General features: G+C 47.1%; 1 protein-coding gene across 3 annotated transcripts in view; it reads right to left on the bottom strand.

The window, feature by feature from the left end:
- colec11 (collectin sub-family member 11) overlaps window positions 1-17,210 on the bottom strand; it is a 51,174-nt gene extending 33,964 nt beyond the window's left edge. The window contains exons 1-2 of one of the 3 annotated variants that reach the window (XM_072498697.1): window positions 17,056-17,210; window positions 15,678-15,833 (exon numbers count right to left, since the gene is read on the bottom strand). In XM_072498697.1, the coding sequence (XP_072354798.1) occupies window positions 15,678-15,807 (130 nt within the window). In that variant the 5' untranslated portion in view covers window positions 15,808-15,833; window positions 17,056-17,210. The other 2 variants (XM_072498699.1, XM_072498698.1) reach the window with 2 other exon arrangements.
- Window positions 17,211-23,034: the final 5,824 nt, after the last annotated feature.

Genomic DNA, 23,034 nt, shown 5'->3' with positions numbered 1-23,034 from the left:
AATGTAAATTGGTGTTTCTCAGATGAGTGTGTTGTAAGAACCTGTGTTACGACTTTTTGTTTCTCCGTCTGCATAAATGATTTGAGCACAGGAATATCAGCATTTTCTGGAACAGTTAAATTAAAAGGCAGAGCAAATGGTAAAGATGAAAACAGGAGGATAAATGTGAGTTAGGTAAATGTTCATGACTGGTAAATATAGTTCATTTAATCATGTATTTTGCGGAAACAAACAGAATGGAAAATCACCTAATTAGATAGTATTCTCAATGGAATTGAGGAAGAGATGTGGATTACATTTTTAAAAGCAGAACTGCAGGTAGGACATTATAACAGCAAGGAGATGAAGGTAGAACATGTTTGTTGCTTTTGGCCACACATTCATATAAAGGATATTGAAGCCACTGAAAGGTGCAGTGCAGATTTACTAGGGTGATACTGGGGGGCCTGAGTATCAGCTTTGATTATTTGCCCCCTTATGGACCTGAGCATGTTTCTTTGTCAGAGAAACAGGGCGGTATTCTCCACACCCCCGCCCCCCCCCCCCCCCCCCCCCCGCCGGGTGGGAGAATCGGCGGGGCGCCGCGCATATCGCGCCACACCTCCCCAACCCCGCACGTGATTCTCCCCCCCATCCGAAACCAGCGCCGCGATAATCGCGCCGGGCCGCTCGGGGAATCGTCGCGAGCGGCGATTCTCCGGCCCGGATGGGCCGAGCGGCCGCGCGTAAACGGCCCAATCCCGCAGGCACCGTCCACACCTGGTCGCTGCCGGCGGGTACTCGTCGCGAAGGCTTGGGGGGCGGGCCTGTGGGGGGCAGAGGGGGGCTCCGTTCCCGGGGGGGGGGGCCTCCGGAGTGGTCTGGTACGCGATCGGGACCAACCGATCGGCGGGCCCACCTCTCTGTCGGCAGGCCTCCTTTCTTCCGCCGGCGAGCCTGGATCCATCTGCCATGTTTGTGCGGGGCGGCCTGGGGGAGGACGGCCACCGCGCATGCGCTAGTTGGCGCCGGCCCAACTGCGCATGCGCGGGACCCAAGGCGCCACGTCTTTTACGCCGCACCGAGGCCCCGCCCCCGTAAATCACGTGACGCCCTGCTAGCCCCATAGAGGGGGAGAATAGCGGTCTGGGAACGGGTGCCGGCGCACAAGTAAAACACTGCGGTTATTACTCCGGCGTCGGCACTTAGACTCCCGTTGGGAGAATCCCGCCCATAATCTTTTGGAGGAAATGTTAGATTTAAGATTAATAATAACAGCATAAAGGACTTCTGGTGATGGGATCGTGCTAAACGGACGCACAAAATGTGGCTCACCTCCTGGAAACACGGATTTAGGTATTTTTAATCCAATGGCCTGCTAAATCCGGGAATAAAACGTCACTCTCTTCCAGCACCACGTCAACTAAGGAGACAAGCCAAGCAGCAACTCTAGGGGCTGAAGAGATGGCAAAGGCCGGCCACACCGGAGCAGGATGGACCACCGGACCATATCCACCGAATGGAGGGAGTTCCTAAGGCAGGAACTTCAGGAGCTCAAGAATGCCATCAAATTGGAAATGATGGCAATGGTAAAAGTGGCATTAGCGGAGGAGCTGGTCACCCTGCAAGAGGCTTTAAAAAAGCCAGTTAGAGATGCAGGAAGAGACGATCAGAATGATTGGATCACCTCGCTGGAGACAGAGATGGTGGCGACGCAAGGGACAATAAGGGGATGATCGAGGATCAAGAAAATCGATTGCGCTGCTGGAATCTCCGCATTGTGGGCATACCGGAGGGAACCGAGGATAAGAACCTCATGGAGTACATGGCCCAGATGCTAGGAAAACTAGTTGGAAGGGAAAGTTTCCCATATCCCCAGAAGTGGACAGAGCCCACAGGCCAAAGCTCAAGGCCGGAAACAAAGGGTAAACCCAGAGTGCAGGAGCACACCCACTTGGCATAAACATAGATGGCAGCCATCTTGGATGTGTTGCGAGTTTCTTTTACTTGTCTTTTCTGTGGCTCTGTTCCAATTATTGCAATCAGTGAATTTGCCCTTCTTTCTGGGTCATCTATGTCCTAATGCTTAGAGTCGCCAGGTATCAAATGATACCACCACAAGTTTTAACAGCTATCGATCTAAGAGCCAAACACCAGTTAGTTAGTTCAAGTTCAAGAGTAATTTATTTACACACAATTAGTCATGCAACATAAACACTACTAGTTAATTACACCTATCGACTAAGACAACCTGTACTTAACTTCGGGCACCCAGCTTAGGTCAGAAAACAGTGGCCGCTGTTCGCTTCTGGATCTATCGGGTTCGAAGGAGTAACTGCTGCTCAGCTAGGCACGTCCGTCTGGTAGCGAGCGTTGAACTTGTACTTGCCTCTGGTGTTGCTGTACTTGGCGATGGCCGTGACCGGGGTACCAGGACCAAGAGAGAGCGAGCATATGGCAAACTCTTCTTCTTATACTCGGGGGTTTTTGCGCTCTTTAGGGCGGTCCTTCGATTTGGGCCTTACTAATTGGGTGATCCCTGATCACTCTGTTCGATTCCTTAGCCAATAAGTGGGTGGGGATCTGGATGGCTGGGCATGTCCCAAGGTCACTGACCCTGTTGTTTGCATTTCCCTTGAACAGGGAGTGGCGCCGAAATGTCTGGGACTGTCCCGGTTGCTTGAGTACCAGTCCTTTGTTTTGGTGAAGATGGGCCATCAAATGCTAATCGGCCCCATTACAATGCTAATTGGATGGAGTTTCGATACCATCTGGACTCCTTGCTTACAAATATGCATTTCAGGCTCTAAGCCTGCCTGAGTCTTGGCTTGTCCATTTTACCCGCTAGGCTTTGCGAGTTTCTCTGTACCTAGTTGGAAGTGGCCATCCCAGATGGCTACAGATGGCCCTACAACAAAGTGAAACTCCAGAATGCAGGGGCGCATTCACAAGGTAAGTATGGTTGATCACACAGGAGCAGGGGACAGAAACCTCCTGTCAGAATATTCGCAATTCGCATACCGCCGCAACCGGTCCACATCAGACACCATTTCCCTGGCCCTACACTCAGTCCTAGAGTATCTCGAAAACAAGGACTCCTACATTAGACTCCTATTTATTGACTACAGCTCTGCCTTCAACACCATAATCCCAGCCAAGTTCATATCAAAGCTCCAAAACCTAGGACTTGGCTCCCCACTCTGCAACTGGATCCTCAATTTTCTGACCAACAGACCACAATCAGTAAGAATGAACAACAACACCTCCTCCACAATAGTCCTCAACACCAGCGCCCTGCAAGGCTGCGTACTTAGCCCCCTACTCTACTCCCTGTACACACACGACTGCGTGGCAAAACTTGGTTCCAACTCCATCTACAGGTTTGCTGACGATACAACCATAGTGGGCCGGATCTCGAATAACGATGAGTCCGAATACAGGAGGGAGATAGAGATCCTAGTGGAGTGGTGTAGCGACAACAATCTCTCCCTCAATGCCAGCAAAACTAAAGAGCTGGTAATTGACTTCAGGAAGCAAAGTACTGTACACACCCCTGTCAGCATCAACGGGGCCAAGGTGGCGATGGTTAGCAGTTTCAAATTCCTAGGGGTGCACATCTCCAAAAATCTGTCCTGGTCCACCCACGTCGACGCTACCACCAAGAAAGCACAACAGCGCCTATACTTCCTCAGGAAACTAAGGAAATTCGGCATGTCCACATTGACTCTTACCAACTTTTACAGATGCACCATAGAAAGCATCCTATCAGGCTGCATCACAGCCGGGTATGGCAACTGCTCAGCCCAGGACCGCAAGAAACTTCAGAGAGTCGTGAACACCGCCCAGTCCATCACACGTCCCATCCATTGACTCCATCTACACCTCCCGGTGCCTGGGGAAAGCGGGCAGCATAATCAAAGATCCCTCCCATCCGGCTTACTCACTCTTCCAATTTCTTCCATCGGGCAGGAAATACAGAAGTCTGAGAGCACGCACGAACAGACTCAAAAACAGCTTCTTCACCACTGTCACCAGACTCCTAAATGACCCTCTTATGGGGGTCATTAACACTACACCCTGTGTGCTTCATCCGATGCCAGTGCTTTTGTAGTTACATTGTATATGTTGTGCTCCCCTATTATGTATTTTCTTTGATTCCCTTTTCTTCTCATGTACTTAATGATCTGTTGAGCTGCTCGCAGAAAAATACTTTTCACTGTACCTCGGTACACGTGACAATAAACAAATCCAATCCAATCCAATCCAATCGAATAGTCACCTGGAACTTCAGGGGGCTTAATGGCCCAGTGAAAAGATCCAAAGTGTTCGCCCACCGGAAAAGTATAAAAGCCAACATAATCTTCCTCCAGGAGACCCACCTGAGGGAGAAGGACCGACTGCAGGTAAGAAAGAGTTGGGTGGGACATTTGTGCTCTGGACGAGAGCTGGGGGGGTGGCCATACTGCTCAATAAGATGACAGCATTTACAGTGACAAGGACAGTTAAGGACCAAGGGGGACAGTTAGCAGTGTCCTGAAATGGGCGCCAATGGTCCTTGTAAATGTGTACACTCCCAACTGGAATGATGCGGAATTCGGGATAAAGATAATGTCAGAAATCCTCGACATAGACACACACCGACTCATCTTGGGAAGGGACTTTAACTCAGACAGACAGATCAAATCCCAGATCAAACATGACAAAGGAACTGGGCGAGTTCATGGAACAGATGGGGGCAGTGGACCCATGGTGGTTCACACACACAGAGGAGAAGGAGTTCTCCATCTTCTCCCAGGTACACAGAGTCCAAACCAGGATCGACTTCTTTGTAGTGGGGAAATTGGTTCTTCCAGGGATGGTGGGAGCGGAGCACTCCGCAATCGCAATCGCCAACTAAACTCCACATTACATGGATGTGAGATAGGAGACAAGCCGAGCAATCCTTAAGCTGTCCTTTTAACATCCTTAAGACTTTTTAAAAAAACTTTAAACAGAAGCGCATCAGGTTAAAGTCACCACTGAGAGCAGTTATTAGTTTTAAATCACCAAAGGATCGATTTACAGTCTTTAGATTACAGAGAGAGAGACTAATACCCCTTCTGGCTGTGACTGCAGCAATCCAGCTCTGAAAATGAAACACACCCTGCAGCAAACAGCCTAAAACGAAAGTAAAAAGCTGACAGACAGCCCAGCTCCACCCACTCTCTGACATCACTGCAGTAATAAACACCCATTTCTTAAAGGTACTGTCACTACAGATATTTATATACACACCCATTTATAAACACCAATTTATTAAAGGTACTCTCACATGACACCTGCTGCCCACGGGGAAAGCAGTGCACTAACTCCGCCAGACATAGGGACCTTCTAGGAACACGGAAATAAAGCCAGTACCTGCTGACTCACCAGATGAGAAAGCAGGCAGCCACGAGGGAAATCATACATTAGGGACAGCAGCGGCAGGCTAGTCGCCACACTGGACACACTGGAAAGGGTCAACGAATCCTTCACAACCTTCTACAGGGAATGAAATGTCCACTATGAACTGAAATATCCACTATGGCCCCCATGTGCAACAACCACAGGTTTACTCCAGCAACAATGGATGCCACCTTCAAAAGGTGGAGGCAGAACAAGGGGACACTGACGATTAGGGACATGTGCACAAATGATAGAATAGCGAGCTTGGAGGAACTCACGGAGAGGTTCCAATTATCAAAAGGAAATGAACCAAGACACATATTTGTCAGAAACTTCCTCCGTAAGGAAATAACAAACATACCCCCAGGACATTCGCTAATTGAGCAACTGTTAGATGTGGGCGGCCTGGGAAAGGAAACTATGGGGAACTGTACGGGCGACTGTTGGAGGAGGTAAGGGAAAAATGGGGGGAAGAACTAGGCAGTGAAGTAGGGGGAGGACTCTGGATCGAAGCACTACACAGGGCAAACTTCACCGCCACGTGCACAGGGTTGAGCCTAACACAGCTAAAGGTGGTGCACAGAGCGCACCTAACCAGAACTCAAATGAGCAGGTTCTTCCCGGAAGTGGAGGTCAAATGTGAACGGTGCCAGTGAGGCCCGGCCAACCACACCCACATGTTCTGGGCCTGTCCCAGATTTGTCGGGTTCAGGATGACCTTCTTTGAGGTTATGTCCAAGGTTGTGGGAGAGGGTGGAGCTATGCCGAAAAGTGGCAGTCTTCGGGGTTTCAGATTATCCAGAACTCTCTCTGAGGAGGGTGGCTGACACCCTAACCTTTGCCTCCCTGATCGGTCGCCGGAGAATCCTGCTTGGCTGGTGATCGGCAGCACCACCCAAAGCTGCAGACTGGCTGTCCGACCTGATGTAATTTCTCAAGATGGAGAAAATATCCGGGGGTCGGAAGAGGGCTTCCATAGGACGTGGAATCCGCTCACCAACTTGTTCCAAGATCTGTTTGTAGCCAACAGCCAATCAAGTCCGGGAGGAGGAGACACAAACAAGCCACGGGACAAAGGGGAAAAGGAAAGAGGGAAGTGGGGGGAACGGGTGGGGAGGGAGTGAAGGCACACAACGTATGCGAGAGAGACAAAGGATAAAGCCGAGGGGACGGGCTTGAGGGCAAGCTGAAACCCAAATGAATCTGTAAATAGACACCTGTAAGTGCGTGTTCTGGCCATACTGGGGAGTGTGACAGATGTAGGCTGAGAACAGCCACAGCGGGAAGACAATTGCCTGTAAATATATGTGCTGATTTCTATTTGTTTTTGTCATTTTATTTTACTTTTTGCGTGGTTATGCAATATGTAAGCTAACTTATAAATTGAATTGTGAAATATAAGATGTGAAAACCAACAAAAAAAATGTTTTTAATACAATAATAGCATAAAGAGAGTGGTTTGATATGCAAAGAGACATTGAAGTCAAATTAATCACAGCGTTTAAGAATGCAAGCGATCAATCTACTAAAACATTTCCAGCCAGAAAAACATTTAATTTTTCATTTCATCTACTATGGGCGCAATTCTCCGATCGCGGGACAGAATGTCCGTGCTGTCGTGAACACCGTCGCGTTTCACGGCGGTGCGAAACGTGCGCGGGCAGTACCGATTCTGTCCCCCACAGGGGGCCAGCACGGCGCTGGAGCGGTTCAGGCCGCTCCAGCCGGCGCACTGGGGGCGGCGCCAACCCACGCATGCGCAGTGGCAACGCGCCAACCCACGCATGCGCGGTGGCCTTACTGAGCGCTCCAGCCCCGACGCAACATGGCGTGGGGGTTCTGGGGCCGGACACGCAACAAAGTAGGCCCGGGGGGGGAGGCCAGCCCGACGATCGGTGGGCCCCGATCACGGGCCAGACCCCATCGGAGCCCCCCCCCTCCCCCCCCCGGGGACGGAGCCCCCTTCCCTCCCCCACAGGCCGTCCTCCGACACTTCGCGCAGAGTTCCCACCGGCAGCAACCAGGTGAGGACGGCACCGGCGGGACTCTGCTTTTTCCACGCGGCCGCTCGGCCCACCTGGGCCGGAGAATCGGCAGCCCCGCCGCGTACAGCGGCCCGCGACCGGTGCCACGCCAAATGCGCAGACACAAATGGCACCAATTCTCTGCACCTCGGTGAATCACGCGCCGGCGTCGGGGCGGCGTGGTGCGGTTGCGCCAATTCTCCGGCTCGGCACGTGGCTGGGAGAATCGCGCCCATCTCCTTCACTTGATGTATATGTAAATTCCCAGTTCTATAAACTAACTGCAACTTCTCACTAACTATCTTTACTTTCTTCAAATTAATGAGCTTCAAATAAAACCATTATTTCTAAAATGGAGCATCTATCAAAGAAGGCTCCCTATCTCGTGTTTAAGACAACAGGTACCCTTTCATACTTTAAAAATTAAGGAAGCTTTAAGGGGATTAATTTTGTTCGAATTTGGTTAGCACTGCTGCCTCATGACGTCGATGACCCGGTTTCGATCTCAACCCCGGGTCACTCGCCATGTGGAGTTTGCACATTCTCCCCGTGTCTGTGTGGGTCTCACCCCCACAACCCAAAGATGTGCAGGGTAGGTGGGTTGGCCACGCCAAAACACAAGCTCATATAAAAATGTATTTTAACATTAAAATAACAGTATTTCTTTCTCGTAACTGTAAACAGTGCTATTCCAGAGAGCATGGCGAGGGAGAGAAAGAGAGACAAACTATAGGCCAGTTAGCCAGGCACCATCCTGCGGGGAAATGTTTGAAACTGTTACAATGGAAGTAGAAAAAGTGCGCTTTGTAAATTATAGTATAATTAGGAAGAGCCAGCATGTAAGTAAAATCATATTTGAAAGGATCATTGGAGCTCTTTGATGATGTAGCTAGAAGGGTAGATAAAGAGGAATCAATGAGTGAAGTCTGTCCAGATTTCCAGAAGGCATTTGATAAGGTGACACATGAAACGGTTTTGCACAAGATAAGGGTTTGTGCGGTTGGGTTTAATATGCTCGCATGGACAGAGGATTACTTAAAGAACTGTAAGCAGAGAATAAGAATAAGCGGGTCATTTCCAGGTCGACAATCCATTTAAAAATGATGTGTCACAAGTATTAGTGCTGTATGCAGTCTCAAATACTGTATTTGTAAATCTATATTAATATTTTAAATGAAGGGAGTGAGTATAATTCATCCTGGTTTGCTGATGATAAAAAACTAGGTGCAAAAATAACCTGTGAGAAGGACACCAAGGCTCTCTGTTCGTTCCTGAATCTGGAAAATTCTGAGCTTCGCAAACCCGACTCAGGCGAAAGTGGTCCGGTCAGTTCCTGGGGTGCAAGTGATAGCTGGAGTTGGGTCCACCGGCCCCAGAAAAAGTTCAGAGGCAGGCACAGGGGCTGCTGGGTGCAGAGGCTGGCTGTGTGATAGGCCTGCCTTGGTGATCTGGGACTTTGTCCCAGCTTTGGAATTACAATAAAACATCCCTCCAGCCCTCATGCTTTACACACCCTCACTCCCCCACACATTCTCCATTCATCATCCGTGCTAATTCATGACCTCCACACACCTCCATGACCCCTCATGCCCTTCATGCTAACCTATACCCTCCACCCACCCATGTCACTTTTAAACCCAATACCAACTTAGTGCCAATTCATGCCAAACCCCCACCCACAACTTTTCCCTCTACACCCTCCATACCAACTTGCCCAGTGTCCACTATGAACAGACTTCAGAACCCATGTTAAGATGAAAATGAAATTTTTAAATGTCTATTGATGAATTCATAATTCTAAACAAAATTGAATTGATAAAAACGCTTTCACTTAATTTATTTGCCTGTTAGTACTGAATCCTCTGAAAAACAGGTAATCATAGTAACAATTTGTAATCATAGCCTCACTTCAAAGACGTTAGAAGCACTTGCAACTATGAACTGGCAGGCACCCCACTATGATAATGGTAGGTGGCAAAATCACTCATGCAGCACAAATCTTATAATAATAAACCTCAAGCGTTTGTCAACAGAGTGAAATAGCAAACATTGATTTTTATTTTAAACAGCAGATAGCATTTTAAAATTAAAAGTCTGAAGATTTAAAACCCTTGACAGCTTTACAGTTCCCTTGACAGCTTGACTGTTCCAATCACGAAGAGGGTGGTAAATCTATGGAATTATCTACTCCAGAGGGCTGTGAATGCTCAATCATTGAGCGTGATCAAGACATAAAAGTATAGATTTCTGGATAGTAATGACATCAAGGAATATAGGGATAGCAAGGAAAGATGATTGGAGGTAGATTAGCCATAAGCTGTTTGAATGGTGAAGCAGGCTCAACAGGCCAAATGACGTATTCCTACTTCTAGTTGCTCTGTCCTATGATCTAATCGGTTTACCAGTTCCCATGAGTTTATCAACTTTTTATACATATTTATGTCTACTTTTAACAATTCCAAAGGACACTTAACCTCTCCCAAGGTGCATTTGACCTCTCCCAAAGGGCAACTGACCTCTCCTAAAGATGTCCCTGGACCTATCCAAAAGGGTACCCTAGCTCTCCAAATAACCTCTTCTCCTGAAAGGTGTAAAGCCCACAAGCCCACTAAAAATATTGGCTCTGACTGAAGGCAGTTGCACTTTTATATGTGTAGCTACCTCCAGGAACCACAGATGTGCAAACTACACCCTGAACTTAATCCCTCCCCTGGATTAAATGATGGTACTAATTCATGGGTGGGACCTCTGGATTCCACCCCACTAATTTCATTATCATTTCAGGTAAGTTGGAGACCCTTTCTGTCATAATGGAAATTCAGACCATTATGGGTAATGCTCACAAATAGGAAGAGTGCAATCACAATCTTGAGATTGTACTATAGGCCTCCCAACAGCCAGCGTGATACAGAGGAACAGATATGTAGTCAGATTCTGGAACAATGTGAAATAACAGGATTGTTGTGCTGGGTGGTTTTAATTTCCCCCATATTGACTGGGACTCCCTTAGTGCCAGAGGTTCAGATGGCGAGCAATTTGTTAGGTGTGTCCTAGAGGGTTTTTTGAGACAGTGTGTTTGATAGTCCAACCAGGGAGGGGGCCTTGCTGTACCTAGTATTGGGGATGAGCCCTGCTAGGTGACCAAAGGTTTAGTAGAGGAACATTTTGGGAATAGTGATCATAATTCCCTTAGTTTTCGAATACTCATGGATAAGGACAAAAATGGCCCTCGAGTAAAGGTGCTAAATTGGGGGAAAGCTAACTACAACAGAATTTGGAAAGCTGGAGAATGTGGATTGGGAGTGGCTGTTTGAGGGTAAATCCGCATTTGGGAGGTTTTTAGAGACCAGTTGATTAGAGTGCAGGGCAGGCAGAATTTATATACATTTTTATATCCAGTTTTATATACATTGTTGTTATTGTACAGTACATAATATTGTACAGTACATAATATTTTCTTGTATCTATTTACAATTTGTCACTGTCTGTCTTGGTGCGCAAGCCTCCTTCCTCCTCCCCCCCCTCCCCCTCCCTCTACATTGGCACTCCCGCTTCCTCCCCTTCTCTCCTGTGAGCTTCTGACGCATCTGCCTTGTGGGTGGTGGGGGGGGGGGGTTCTTCCGCGCCCTCTCCCTCTCTCTCTGTTGATCATTTTATTGCGCTCAGGTTCCTTCCTCGCTTCCTCCCCCTTCCCGCTGGGTTGTGTATTCCTTTTAGTTTTTTAATTTTCCTTTCTGCTAGTTCCGGTTGGCCTCGAACAGATCTTGGAACAGGCCGACAAATTGCCCCCATGCTTTAAGGAAGCCTTCCTCCGATCTTGTATGGTGTATTTGATCTTCTCCAAGTGGAGAATTGATAGAGTTTAGTGAGGAGGTGACAAAATTAATTGATGAGGGAAAGGCTATGGATGTCATCTACATGGACTTTAGTAAGGCATTTGTCAAGGTCCCTCGTGGCAGACTGGTACAAAATGTAAAGTCACATGGGATTTGGGGTGTGTTAGCTAGATGAATAAAGAACTGGCTTGGCAACAGGAGACAGAGCGTAGCAGTGGAAGGGAGTTTTCAGAATGGAGATCTGTAACTAGTGGTGTGCCACAGGGATCAGTGCTGGGACCACTGTTGTTAGTAATATATATAAATGATCTGGAGGAAAATGTAGATGGTCTGATTAGCAAGTTTTCAGATGACACTAAGATAGGTAGAGTTGAAGACAGTGAAAGGTACTGTCAGAGAATAAGGCAGAATATAGATAGATTGGAGAGTTGGGCAGAGAAATGGCAGATGGAGTTCAATCCGGACAAATGCGAGCTGATGCATTTTGGAAGATCAAATTCAGTTGTGAATTATACAGTAAATGGCAGAATCCTTAGGAATATTGACATACAGAAGGATATGGGCGTTCAGGTCCATAGTTCCAGGTCCATAGTTCCATGAAAGTGGCAATGCAGGTGAAGGCATATGGCATGCTTACCTTCATTGGTCGAGGCATTGAGTACAAGAGTTAGCAGGTCATGTTACAGTTGTATAAAATTTTAATTTGGAATATTGCGTGCAGTTCCAGTTGCCACACAACAGAAGAACGTGGATACTTTGGAGAGAGTGTAAAGAACTTTTACCAGAATGTTGCCTGGTCTAGAGGGTGTTAGCTATGAGAAGAGGTTGAATAAACTCGGATTGTTTTTGTTGGAAAGACGAAGGTTGAGGGGAGACCTGATTGAGGTCTACAAACGTACGAGAGGTATAGATAGGGTGAATAGTCAGAAGCTTTTTCCCTGGGTGGAAAACTCAATTACAAGGGGGCACAGCTTCAAGGTGAGAGGGGGAAAGTTTGGGGGGATGTGCAAGGAATGTTTTTCATGCAGAGGGTGGTGGGTGCCTGGAACGCATTGCCAGTGGAGGTGGTGGAGGCAGGCATGATAGCAACGTTTAAGATGTATCTTGATAGACACATGAACGGGTGGAGAATGGGGGGATACAGATTGTTTGGGCGATAAGTAGTAGGTCTAAGTACGGAATCTGGATTGGTGCAGGCTTGGTGGGCCGAAGGGCCTGTTCCTGTGCTTTGTTCTTTGTGAGTACAATTAATAAAGTTACTTATATTTGCTTTTCCACTTTGCAAGTAGTTATCATTGTGCATACAGCTTTCCTGTTCCAGCTTACATTACCTTACATTTATCCATGTTAAAATTAAACAGCCTTGTCTTACTCTATTAATTATTGGTCAAAAGTCTTTTGATTGCTACCAATTTCCCTTTGTCAAGGGCACCACGGTGGCGCAGTGGTTAGCATTGCTGCCTCACAATGCCGAGGACCCGATTTTCAGCCTGGCCCTGGGTCACTGTCCATGTGGAGTTTGCACACTCTCCCCATCTCTGAGTGGGCCTCACCCCCACAATCCAAAAAGATGTGCAGGGTCAGTGAATTGATCTCATTAAATTGCCCCTTAATTGGGAAAAAAAGAATTAGGGGCAAAATTCTCCCCCAACGGCGGGATGCTCGCCGACTGGCGCCAAAGCCGGCGCCAATCAGACGGGCATCGCGCCGGCAAAAAGGTGCGGAAGTCTCCGCATCTTTGGCGGCCTAGCCCCAACATTGAGGGGCTAGGCCGACGCCGGAGGGATTTCCGCCCCGCCAGCTGGCGGAAATGGCGTTTGTTGCCCCGCCAGCTGGCGCGGAAATGCGGCGCATGCGCGGGAGCGTCAGCGGCCGCTGTCAGTTTCCCAGCGCATGCGCGGGAGCGTCAGCGGCCGCTGTCAGTTTCCCGCGCATGCGCAGTGGGGAGAGTCTCTTCCGCCTCCGCCATGGTGGAGACCGTGGCGGAGGCGGAAGGGAAAGAGTGCCCCCACGGCACAGGCCCGCCCGCGGATTGGTGGGCCCCGATCGCGGGCCAGGCCACCGTGGGGGCATCCCCCGGGGCCAGATCGCCCCGCGCCCCCCCCCCCCAGGACCCCGGAGCCCGCCCGCGCCGCCTGGTCCCGCCGGTAAATACCAGGTTTGATTTACGCCGGCGGGACAGGCAATTCCTGGGCGGGACTTCGGCCCATCCGGGCCGGAGAATCCAGCGGGGGGTCCCGCCAACCGGCGCGGCCGGCGGGGGCGGGATTCACGGCGGCCAACGGCCATTCTCCGACCCGGCGGGGGGTCGGAGAATGACGCCCAGGTACTTAAAAATTCCCTTTGTCTAATTGCCCAGTTTATGAGGATCACTGAAATTTATTTTGCTGATGGAAAGAGAATTTAAGATGGGGATAGCTTTGCCAATTCATTCATTGAGTGCTGTTGTTTAATTCTGTACGGATTAGATGAGAGCAGTATTCTGTTCAACTACGTGCCTCTACCTGACTCCCCCCCACCCACAATGACAAATAGCCTGCAGGATCGCTCACCATCAAGGATCACCCTTGAAAATGACTAATGTACCCAAAGGTCAGCTGGCGGTCTCGGGAAAGAATCAATGGATTCAGGATTCCGTAGAGGAGAAGATAAAAATAATTTTTACTCTCATCACATTCTTACCATTGGACTGACTACTTTGCCTCTGGGATATTGAAATTGTCCACAGATTTTAGCTTACAATTCCCCATGCTAGCATAATATGAAGATAGTTGATAGTCTACCTTCAAACTCCATCTAGGTGCTAGAGATCAGATGAAAAATTAAGAAAGACATTGATTCATATAGCACAGGGACATTGAAGTGATATTTTCTCCTTAACAGCAAAATAATATTAAATGTGTACCTGCTACCAGAGGCAAACAGCTCATATTCATTATTAGAATGACCTTGGAGCTCCATCTATTGTCACCTCTGAGGTGGCAGTAAAGGTAGCTTCAATGTCAATATATTTACAATAGGTCATCCCCGCTGACTAATGGTGTCTTTAAATAATAAATTGTGAATTCTGACTTTTCTGAATGCCATGCCTGACAGATCTCAGTTGTGTTGGTTAAATTAGATTTATCATGTACCACTCCTTTCTCCCAATCTCAGAATGTGTGTGCAGGATCATCATCACAGAAGATGTATCATCATATCTCACGCACACAGGCATGCATGGCAAAGCTCTGAAAATCGAACAAGTGTATAATCTATAGATTGCAACTAGCATTAACTGAGCCACCCAAATTATGCCAGTTCATTGCAAAGTTGACCTTAAGGAGTCAGCTTCACACTTCTAATTATAGTCGCACAACCGGTCTCATCACATGTAATGGATTGGAGGATATTGTGATAGCTCTGCATAAATGACTGGAGCTATGCATTTTGAATTCACCAAGAAAGGCTGGTCCCTCTCTTGTGAATATTGTTCTTTACACTTGATTTGTAATCCTACATTTTTTCATGAATGTGACAAACATTAGCAATAATAGCAACATCCCATTTTTCCACCCACTTCATTTCCTCCTATTTTTACCTGAAGTTGCTGCCTTACAATGGGGATTGGTTCCAACAAAACTCCATGATCTTGCCCAGTGGCCTTTCCTCATTAATGTACCTGACAATGAGCGTCGGCCATGTGAGGTATTACAGTTGAACTCAATCCTGTCCTCAATCACCATCTGTACACCTTTCAGTGGTGCTCATTGGATAGTGATCAGGGGTGGAATGCAGCACCTTATCACCCCTGCTGCCTTGGCTAAGATCAGCAAACTCAGCACAAATAAGGAACTTGGTTTTATCTGTCTTGCTTAGTTCACAAACGGGTATTGGATTTACAAAATGAATCATCCAGTCATCCACCACCACCTTCATTTGCTGCACCTTGTAGTGGCACCTGGGTGGCACGGTAGCACAGTGGGTAGCACTGTTGCTTTGCAGCGCCAGAGTCTCAGGTTCGATTTCTGCCTTGGGTCACTGTCTGTGCGGAGTCTGCACGCTCTCCCCATGTCTGCGTGTGTTTCCTCCGGGTGCTCCAGTTTCCTCCCACAAGTCCCGAAAGAGGTGCTGATAGGTGATTTGGACATTCTGAATTCTCCCTCAGTGTACCCAAATGTGGCGACTAGGGACTTTTCACAGTAACTTCATTGCAGTGTTAATGTAAGCCTACTTGTGACAATAAAGATTATTATTATAAACTCTGCAGCACTGCTTACCAATAAAACACACCACTTGTTTAGCACCCAACAAGTTGTCATGGGCTCAATTGCAACGCTAAAGTCATCTAATTTTAATTCAGCAAGAAGTGCACCAGGAATAAAATGCTGTCAACCTCACAAATTACAAACTTTTAAAATGAAAATGCATCTACCTTTCAGACCAGGGACTAGGATCTGTACTGAGCATGATTCATCAGCTATATGTTGAGATTCTCCAGATCTGAGCAAGGACAGGAACAGCAGGCCAGTTCGGAACACAAGTAAAAACAGTCCACTGTTCATAATGTTCACAAAAAGTTCATTGACTCCTAAAGACAGAAATTCTTTTATAAATAACCATCACAGCACTGAGATGAAACAAACACATTCTTTAACTCGTTAAATGCTAGCAGAGTTTCAAATTTCCCGACACATGCTTCTGCTGCCTGCAAGAGCTCACTGTGTCAAACCGTTTAGCCTAGTCTCGCTCCTATTCCCATTTATTCTTCCCCAGTCCTCAAAGCTGCAGCACATTTGGGATTTTCTTTATTCCTTTAATATTCAGGTTTTTACTTCCTAAGATTGGTAGTATTGAAAGCCTGATACTCCTCGGCTGTGGAAGTTTGAAAAAAAACACCTGATCTGAGTGGGTGGCAGAGGAATTTGGGGCTCAGTCATCCCCATTTCTTTTAATTAAAGTTCTACCACAAGTGGTCGTGTGGGCTTCCTGCATTTGGCCATCTCTTAGCTGTCCTCGCAGCACAGGGAGGAACTAGTGAGGTGATATCACCTAGCTGCATTCCACCAGACCCAACACCTCCCCTCCCCCATCCGCCCCACTCACCCCATTCACCACCTCCCATCACCTTGTCCCAATGCTGTGTTCATGTCCGCGACACAGGTTGAAGTCCCACACCACTCGGGAACTTGCCAAATAACAGACTACCACAGGAATTCCTGGGCTGTAAATGCTACTTCTGAATTTATCTGATCGCAATCTATTTCAACCAGTGCCTTGTGCGATGGAACTTCACTTTGATTTTTTTCCCCAATTTGTGAAGTCCTGCAAAGCCAAACTGGTCAGTAAACAACATTAATAGAAACACGACCATGCCTAAATTCAAAGTGAGTCTATCAACTATACATCAAACAGGCTGAATACTTCAGTCTAAAAATTCTACAGATCGAGCTGGAACATTTTTAGCTGTTTAAGAGTGCGGTCAGAATGACATTTTACTGCTTAAAATTAAACCAAGTCCATTAGCTCTCAAAATGTTTTTGAGTAGTTCATGAAATAAAGTCCCATCCCCGCACCAATTCTAATTCTCTGAAAATGGTTAATATTTTAGCACACCCAAATTCCAAAGCATTTTAAGAGTTAATTGATTCTCCTCTAGAGCACTCTAGTACTAAACTGCTGAAAGAAATCTGTTTGTCCTTACGTTCTTCTGCTAATGTGTTCCCTCCTCCTTGCTCCAGCCAGGAACGAGGGCTGCCCTGTGGATATTTAGCTAACTACGGAACCAGAAGCAGGCTGAAAGCTCCTCTTACCTTATGAGGGAAGTCAGAGCAGTGAGCGAGGAATCATCCTCGGCCCTTCTCTCCCATCACACAGATGAACTTTATTGCCGTTCTTGTTTACCAATGTTTGACAGTTTTTTTTGGGAGGTTGACTCGTTAATATAGCCTGCCCAAGGAACCAGCTCAACAAATCAAAGAGCAAAAATTGTAAGCATGACCCATAAGAAACATCCTGTTTGACAAATGTCAGCTGGGAAGCTTGCAGCTGTAACATGAGTCTATGGGAAAATCCAAGGCAGAACGGTACCAAAAAAAACCAATCTTCAACATGTTCTTTTTTTTTTTGTTTTAAACAGCAAACATGATATTTTATGATTCAATATCAAATTCTTTCCGTCACACGAGCAAATGGGGTTTGCAATATGAATAGGGACAAACTCACAAGTTATTTCCCCTGCAGCAGAATGTTCAAGCTGATTTTATTTTCTGTCAGGCAAATTACCAAGGATCCTCAGTGACATTTTCTTGGCTTTTCACGGTGCAACTTATCGTAACATTGTCTCGATTGAACCACTGTTTTCCCTAACATTTTTATGCTCATTTCTTTCCCCCTATTGGTAACATTTTCAACACCCCCGGATCATGGAGAAGCTTAGATTGCTTATTGTTTAACTGATCCTGAATTTATTTGTTTCTTTCCATGTATACACGCAGAGCGTGAAACTTATAATGAGAGTGCTAAGAAGCCTAGAAACACAGGACTCCATTTTCAGATTATCAGATGCTGGGGAACCTCCCAACTGACTCTTTCTTTGAGAGGCTTACAGGGCTTTGAGGGGCTTAAGGGCATTCAGAGGCTTTGAGGGGCTTATGTAGGATGCTCTTTCCAACCGGTGCAGACTCAATGGGCTGAATGCACTGTAGTGATTCTATCATTCTACATTTAAGAACTATTGTCCCGCTTGCATACTATGCCCCAGTGGAAAACAAAATCCACAGTGCTCCATAATAATGGGCATAAAAAAATAATAGCAGGAAACTCTCAACCTATTTGTGTTCTGTAAATGGTTTTAATTTTATAGACTTCAATTAATAAATTCAATTTTTTTTTTGAATAAAAATCTCCTGTCTCCCCATGTCAGCTGGAGATTTAAGTCATCTCGCAGTCTAAAACTAAACGATTCAGACCAGATAGTTCTTAGTTTGTTTCCCTGCTCTGCATTGGATTCTCACAACTGAAGTAATACAATTGGCTTCAGCAGCCCGGGCTACAGAGGGGAAAAATAAATGAGGGTTTCTGCTTCTGGTTACTAGCGAGTGATCCTTGGCTGAAAACGAATACGCTGATCAGACCCGACTATGATGTCCTTCGCAGTCAAGTGGCCTGCTGGTATTCATTGTCTAGCCACTGATGAAGACTGGTGAAGGATATCTGTGGAACCGTAACTCGACAGGAGCCACGAAGCAAGGGAGAAGAGAGGAGAAAATGAGAAAAATAATGGAAGAATTTTCTTTTATGCGAATGAGAATTTACTTTATTTCCCACAAATCTTGGCACCTTCCCCATCTGTCTAGTGCTGTACATTTTGAATACATGAGAGAAAAATAACAAGAAATTAGTATTTTCTATTGAGGAGAAAAGTGGTCTGCAGGGAGACTGGTTCAATAACATAACTAATACCTAACTGAACAACTTTGTGAAATCACAGGACAAGAACTCCTAAAATAGCTGCTTCCCTTATAGAGGGGTTGCCTTGCCAAAGAAAAACAGAATCACTGAATTGTTACAGCATGACAGGAGGCCATTTAGTTCATCATTTCAGCAAACGGAAGCAAAGATGGATTTTACTTGCTGCAAGATTGTAGGTCATTAACCAAGACCATAGGAAATAGGAACATGAGTAGGCCATTCAACCCTTCTGAGTCATTTCCACCATTTAGTAAGATCATGGCTGCTCTAACATTCACTAAATCCACTTTCCAGCCTTATCTCCATAATCCTTAAACAAAGAACAATACAGCACACGAACAGGCCCATCGGCCCTCCAAGCCTGTACCGGTCATGATACCAACCTTTGCCAAAACCCTCAGCACATCCTTGTGCCGTATCCCTCCATACCCATCCTATCCATGTGTTTGTCAAGATGCCTTTTGAACGCCGTTAATGTATCTGCTTCCACAACCTCCCCTGGCAACACGTTCCAGGCACTCACTATCCTCTGCGTAAAAAACCTGCCTCGCACATCTCCTCTAAACTTTGCCCCACGGACCTTAATCCTATGCCCCCTGGTGACTGACCTCTCCACCCTGGGAAAGAGTGCCTGCCTATCCACGCCCCTCATAATCTTGTAGACCTCTATCAGGTCACCCCTCAACCTCCATCTTTCTAATGAAAACAGTTCGAGTCTATTCAGCCTCTCCACATAGCCAACACCCTCCAGACCAGGCAACGCCTTGGTAAACTTCCTCTGCACCCCCTTCAAAGCCACCACATCCTGCTGGTAGTGAGGTGGCCAGAATTGTGCACAATATTCGCAATCCTGCAGCCTTACCAAGGTTCTATACAACTGTAGCATGACTTGCCAGTTTTTATACTCGATGCCCTGTCCAATGAAGGCTAGCATTCCGTATGCTTTCTTGACTACCTTGTCCACTTGTGTTGCTATCCTCAAAGATATGTGGACCTGCACGCCCAGATCACTCTGACTTTCTATATTCCTAAGAGTTTTGCCATTTACAGTACATTTCCCCCTCTATGTTAGACCTACCAAAATGCATTACCTCATATTTGTCCGGATTAAACTCCATTTTCCATTTCTCTGCCTAAGTCTCCAACCTACCTATGTCCTGCTGTATCTTCTGACAATCCTCAACACTATCTGCCACTCCACCAACCTTGGTGTCATCCACTAACTTACTAATCAGACCGGCTACATTTTCCTCTAAATCATTTAGGTACACTACAAACAACAGAGGTCCCAGCACAGATCCCTGTGGAACACCAATGGTCACAACCTTCCATTCAGAAAAACACCCTTTTACTGCTACCTTTTGCCTTTTGTGACCATGCCAGTTCTGTATCCATCTTGCCACTTCACTTCTGATCCCATGTGATGTCACCTTTTGTACCAGTCTGCCATGAGTCACCTTTTAAAAAGGCTTTACTGAAGTCCATGTAAACAACATCCACTGACTTCCCCTCATCAATCATCTTTGTCACCTCCTCAAAAAACTCGAATCAAGTTAGTGAGGCACGACCTCCTCTTTACAAAACCATGCTATCTATCGCCAATGAGTCCATTTGTTTCCAAATGGATATAAATCTTGTCCCTGAGAATTCTCTCAATAATTTACCTACGACCAAAGTGAGGCTCACCGGCCTACAGTTTCTAGGATTATCGCTGTTACCTTTCTTAAACAGCGATACCACATTAGCTATTCTCCAGTCCTCTGGGATCTCACCTGTAGCCAATGAGGGTACAAAGATGTCATTCAAGGCCCCAGCAATTTCCTCCCTTGCTTACCTCAGTATCCTGAGGTAAATCCCATCCGGCCCAGGAGACTTATCTACTTTAATATCTTTTAAAAGACCCAAATCCTCCTCCTTTTCGATGTCAACATGACCCAGACTGTCCACACATCCCACCCAAGAATCATCTTCCACATATCTTTGGTGAACACTAATGAAAAGTACTCATTTAATACCTTGGCCATTTCCTCTGGCTCAACACAGATTCCCCCCACTGTCTTTAAGTGATCCAATCCTTTCCCTGGCCCCCCTCTTGCTTTTTATATATGAATAAAAAGCTTTGGGATTTACCTTAATCTTACTTGCCAAGGACCTTTCATGACCCCTCCTAGCCTTCCTAATTTCCCGCTTAAGTGCCTTCCTACTTTCTTTATACTCCTCAAGGGTTTCGACTGTACCCACCCTTCTAGACTGTACAAAACCCTCCTTTTTCCTTTTGTCAAGGTTCACCATATCTCTCTTTATCCAAGGCTCCCTAAACTTCCCATACTTATCCTTCGTTCTCTCAGGAAAGTGACTTTCCTAAATCCTAATCAACTGTCGCTTTAAAGACTCCCACATGACCGATGTTGATTTACTATCCAACAGCCGCACCCAATCCAAATTCTTCAATTCCTGTCTAATGTTATCGTAATTTGCCTTTCCCCAGTTTAGCATCTTAACGCGAGGGTTACCCTCATTCATGTTCAAAAGTACCCTAAAACTTACAGAATTGTGGTCGCTACTCCCAAAATATTCCCCTACTGAAAACTCAACCATCTGTCCAGGCTCATTTCCCAGTACCAGGTCCATACTAGTCCTTCCCTAGTTCGACTATCTACATATTGCATCAAGAAGGCTTCCTGGATACGCCTTACAAACTCTGCCCCCATCCAAATCTCTAGCACTAAGTGAGTCCCAGTCAATATAGGGGAAGTTAAATTCCCTACCACAACAACCCCTGTTACTTTTGCACCTAGCTGTCTGACCCCCCCCCCCCCCCCCCACCCCCCCCCACACACACACACATCGCCCCAGGGCAGATTTCACCTTTCCTGGGTTAAGAACTCCATTAGGTTCTCCCACCATGCCGAGGCAATGGATGGAGAAACTGACCTCCACCCAACAAGACCTGCCTGTGAGCAATCAGCAAGGCAAAGGCTAAGACATCTGCCCTGCACCTGCCTGCAACTCCAACCAGTCCAACACCCTGAATGTGGCCTCCAGGGGACCGGGCTCCACATCAACGTACAGAACCGCTGAAATGGTGCTAAAAACTGACGTCCAGAACTCCTCCAACTTCGGGCAAGACCAAAACATATGCACATGATTTACAGGATCCCCTCCCACACCATTCACAAATGTCCTCCACCCCCTCAGACAATAAGCTCATCCTTGGCTTTGTCAGGTGCCCCCTGGACACCACCTTCAGCTGTGGCAGCCCCAGCCTCGCACACGAAGTTGAGGCATTCACACTCCGCAGCACCTCACACCATAATCTCTTCTCCAATGCCGTCCCCACCTCCACCTCCCACCTAGCCCTAACCCTCTCCAAGGACACCTAATCCTCCTCCAAAATACTCCCATAAATTGCCGAGACAACTCTCTAACGCTCTGCTGACTGCACGCCCTCCAACAATGAGGAGACGGATGCTATCGGGAAGGTCGCGAAGACCTTCCTCACTAAGTCTCGCGCCTGTATGTACCAGAAACTCTCCCCATGTGCCAACCCAAACTTCTCGCTCAGCTCCTCCATACTCGCAAACTGCCCTCCCAGACCAAATCCTTCATCTCCCTGATTCCCCTCTCCCCCCATTCCCAGAACCTCGTATCCATTCTTCCTGGCAAAAATCTGTGATTTCCCCTGATCGGCATCTCCCCGACCCTGTTCCAAACCTAAAATGCTGCCAAAACTGTCTCCAAATCATCAGCGTGACTACCACCACCGGACTCACCGAATACTTCCCTGGAGCCAACGGGAACGGCGCCGTTGCCAGCGCCCGCAACCCTGACCCCCTGCATGAATCCGCTTCCATCCTTACCCACAAAGCCCCCACCTCCCTATTCCATTCCTGAGCCCTCTCTGTATTCACCCCCCAAAAATAGCACATCAGATTCGGAGGCCAATCCCGCCCCCCCCGACTGCCGCCTCTCCGCAGCCCCACCTTCCTTATCCCGGCCACCTTCCCCACCCGTACAAATGAAGACATCAGCCTGTCCAATCCCTTGAAAAACGCTTTAGGCAAAAAGACCAACAGCACTGAAGCAAAAACCACGGTTGAATGTTCATCTTCACCACGTGTACCAATGACAGGGGAAGATTATCCCACCTCAACAAATCAGCCTTCACCTTCCCCACCAAACGAGAGACATTCAACTTCTGAAGACCTGCCCAGTCCCGGGCCACCTGCACCCCCAGATACCTGAAGTGAGATGCTGCCACACGGAATGGCAGCCCCCCTAACCCAGCCCCCGTCCCTGGAGAGGAAACCACAAAATAC

This window comes from Scyliorhinus torazame, chromosome 4, assembly GCF_047496885.1.
Source record: "Scyliorhinus torazame isolate Kashiwa2021f chromosome 4, sScyTor2.1, whole genome shotgun sequence".
Classification (NCBI taxonomy): Eukaryota; Metazoa; Chordata; class Chondrichthyes; order Carcharhiniformes; family Scyliorhinidae; genus Scyliorhinus; species Scyliorhinus torazame.
The sequence above is the reverse complement of the archived record's forward strand: the minus strand, read 5'-3'. Positions and strand labels throughout refer to the sequence as shown.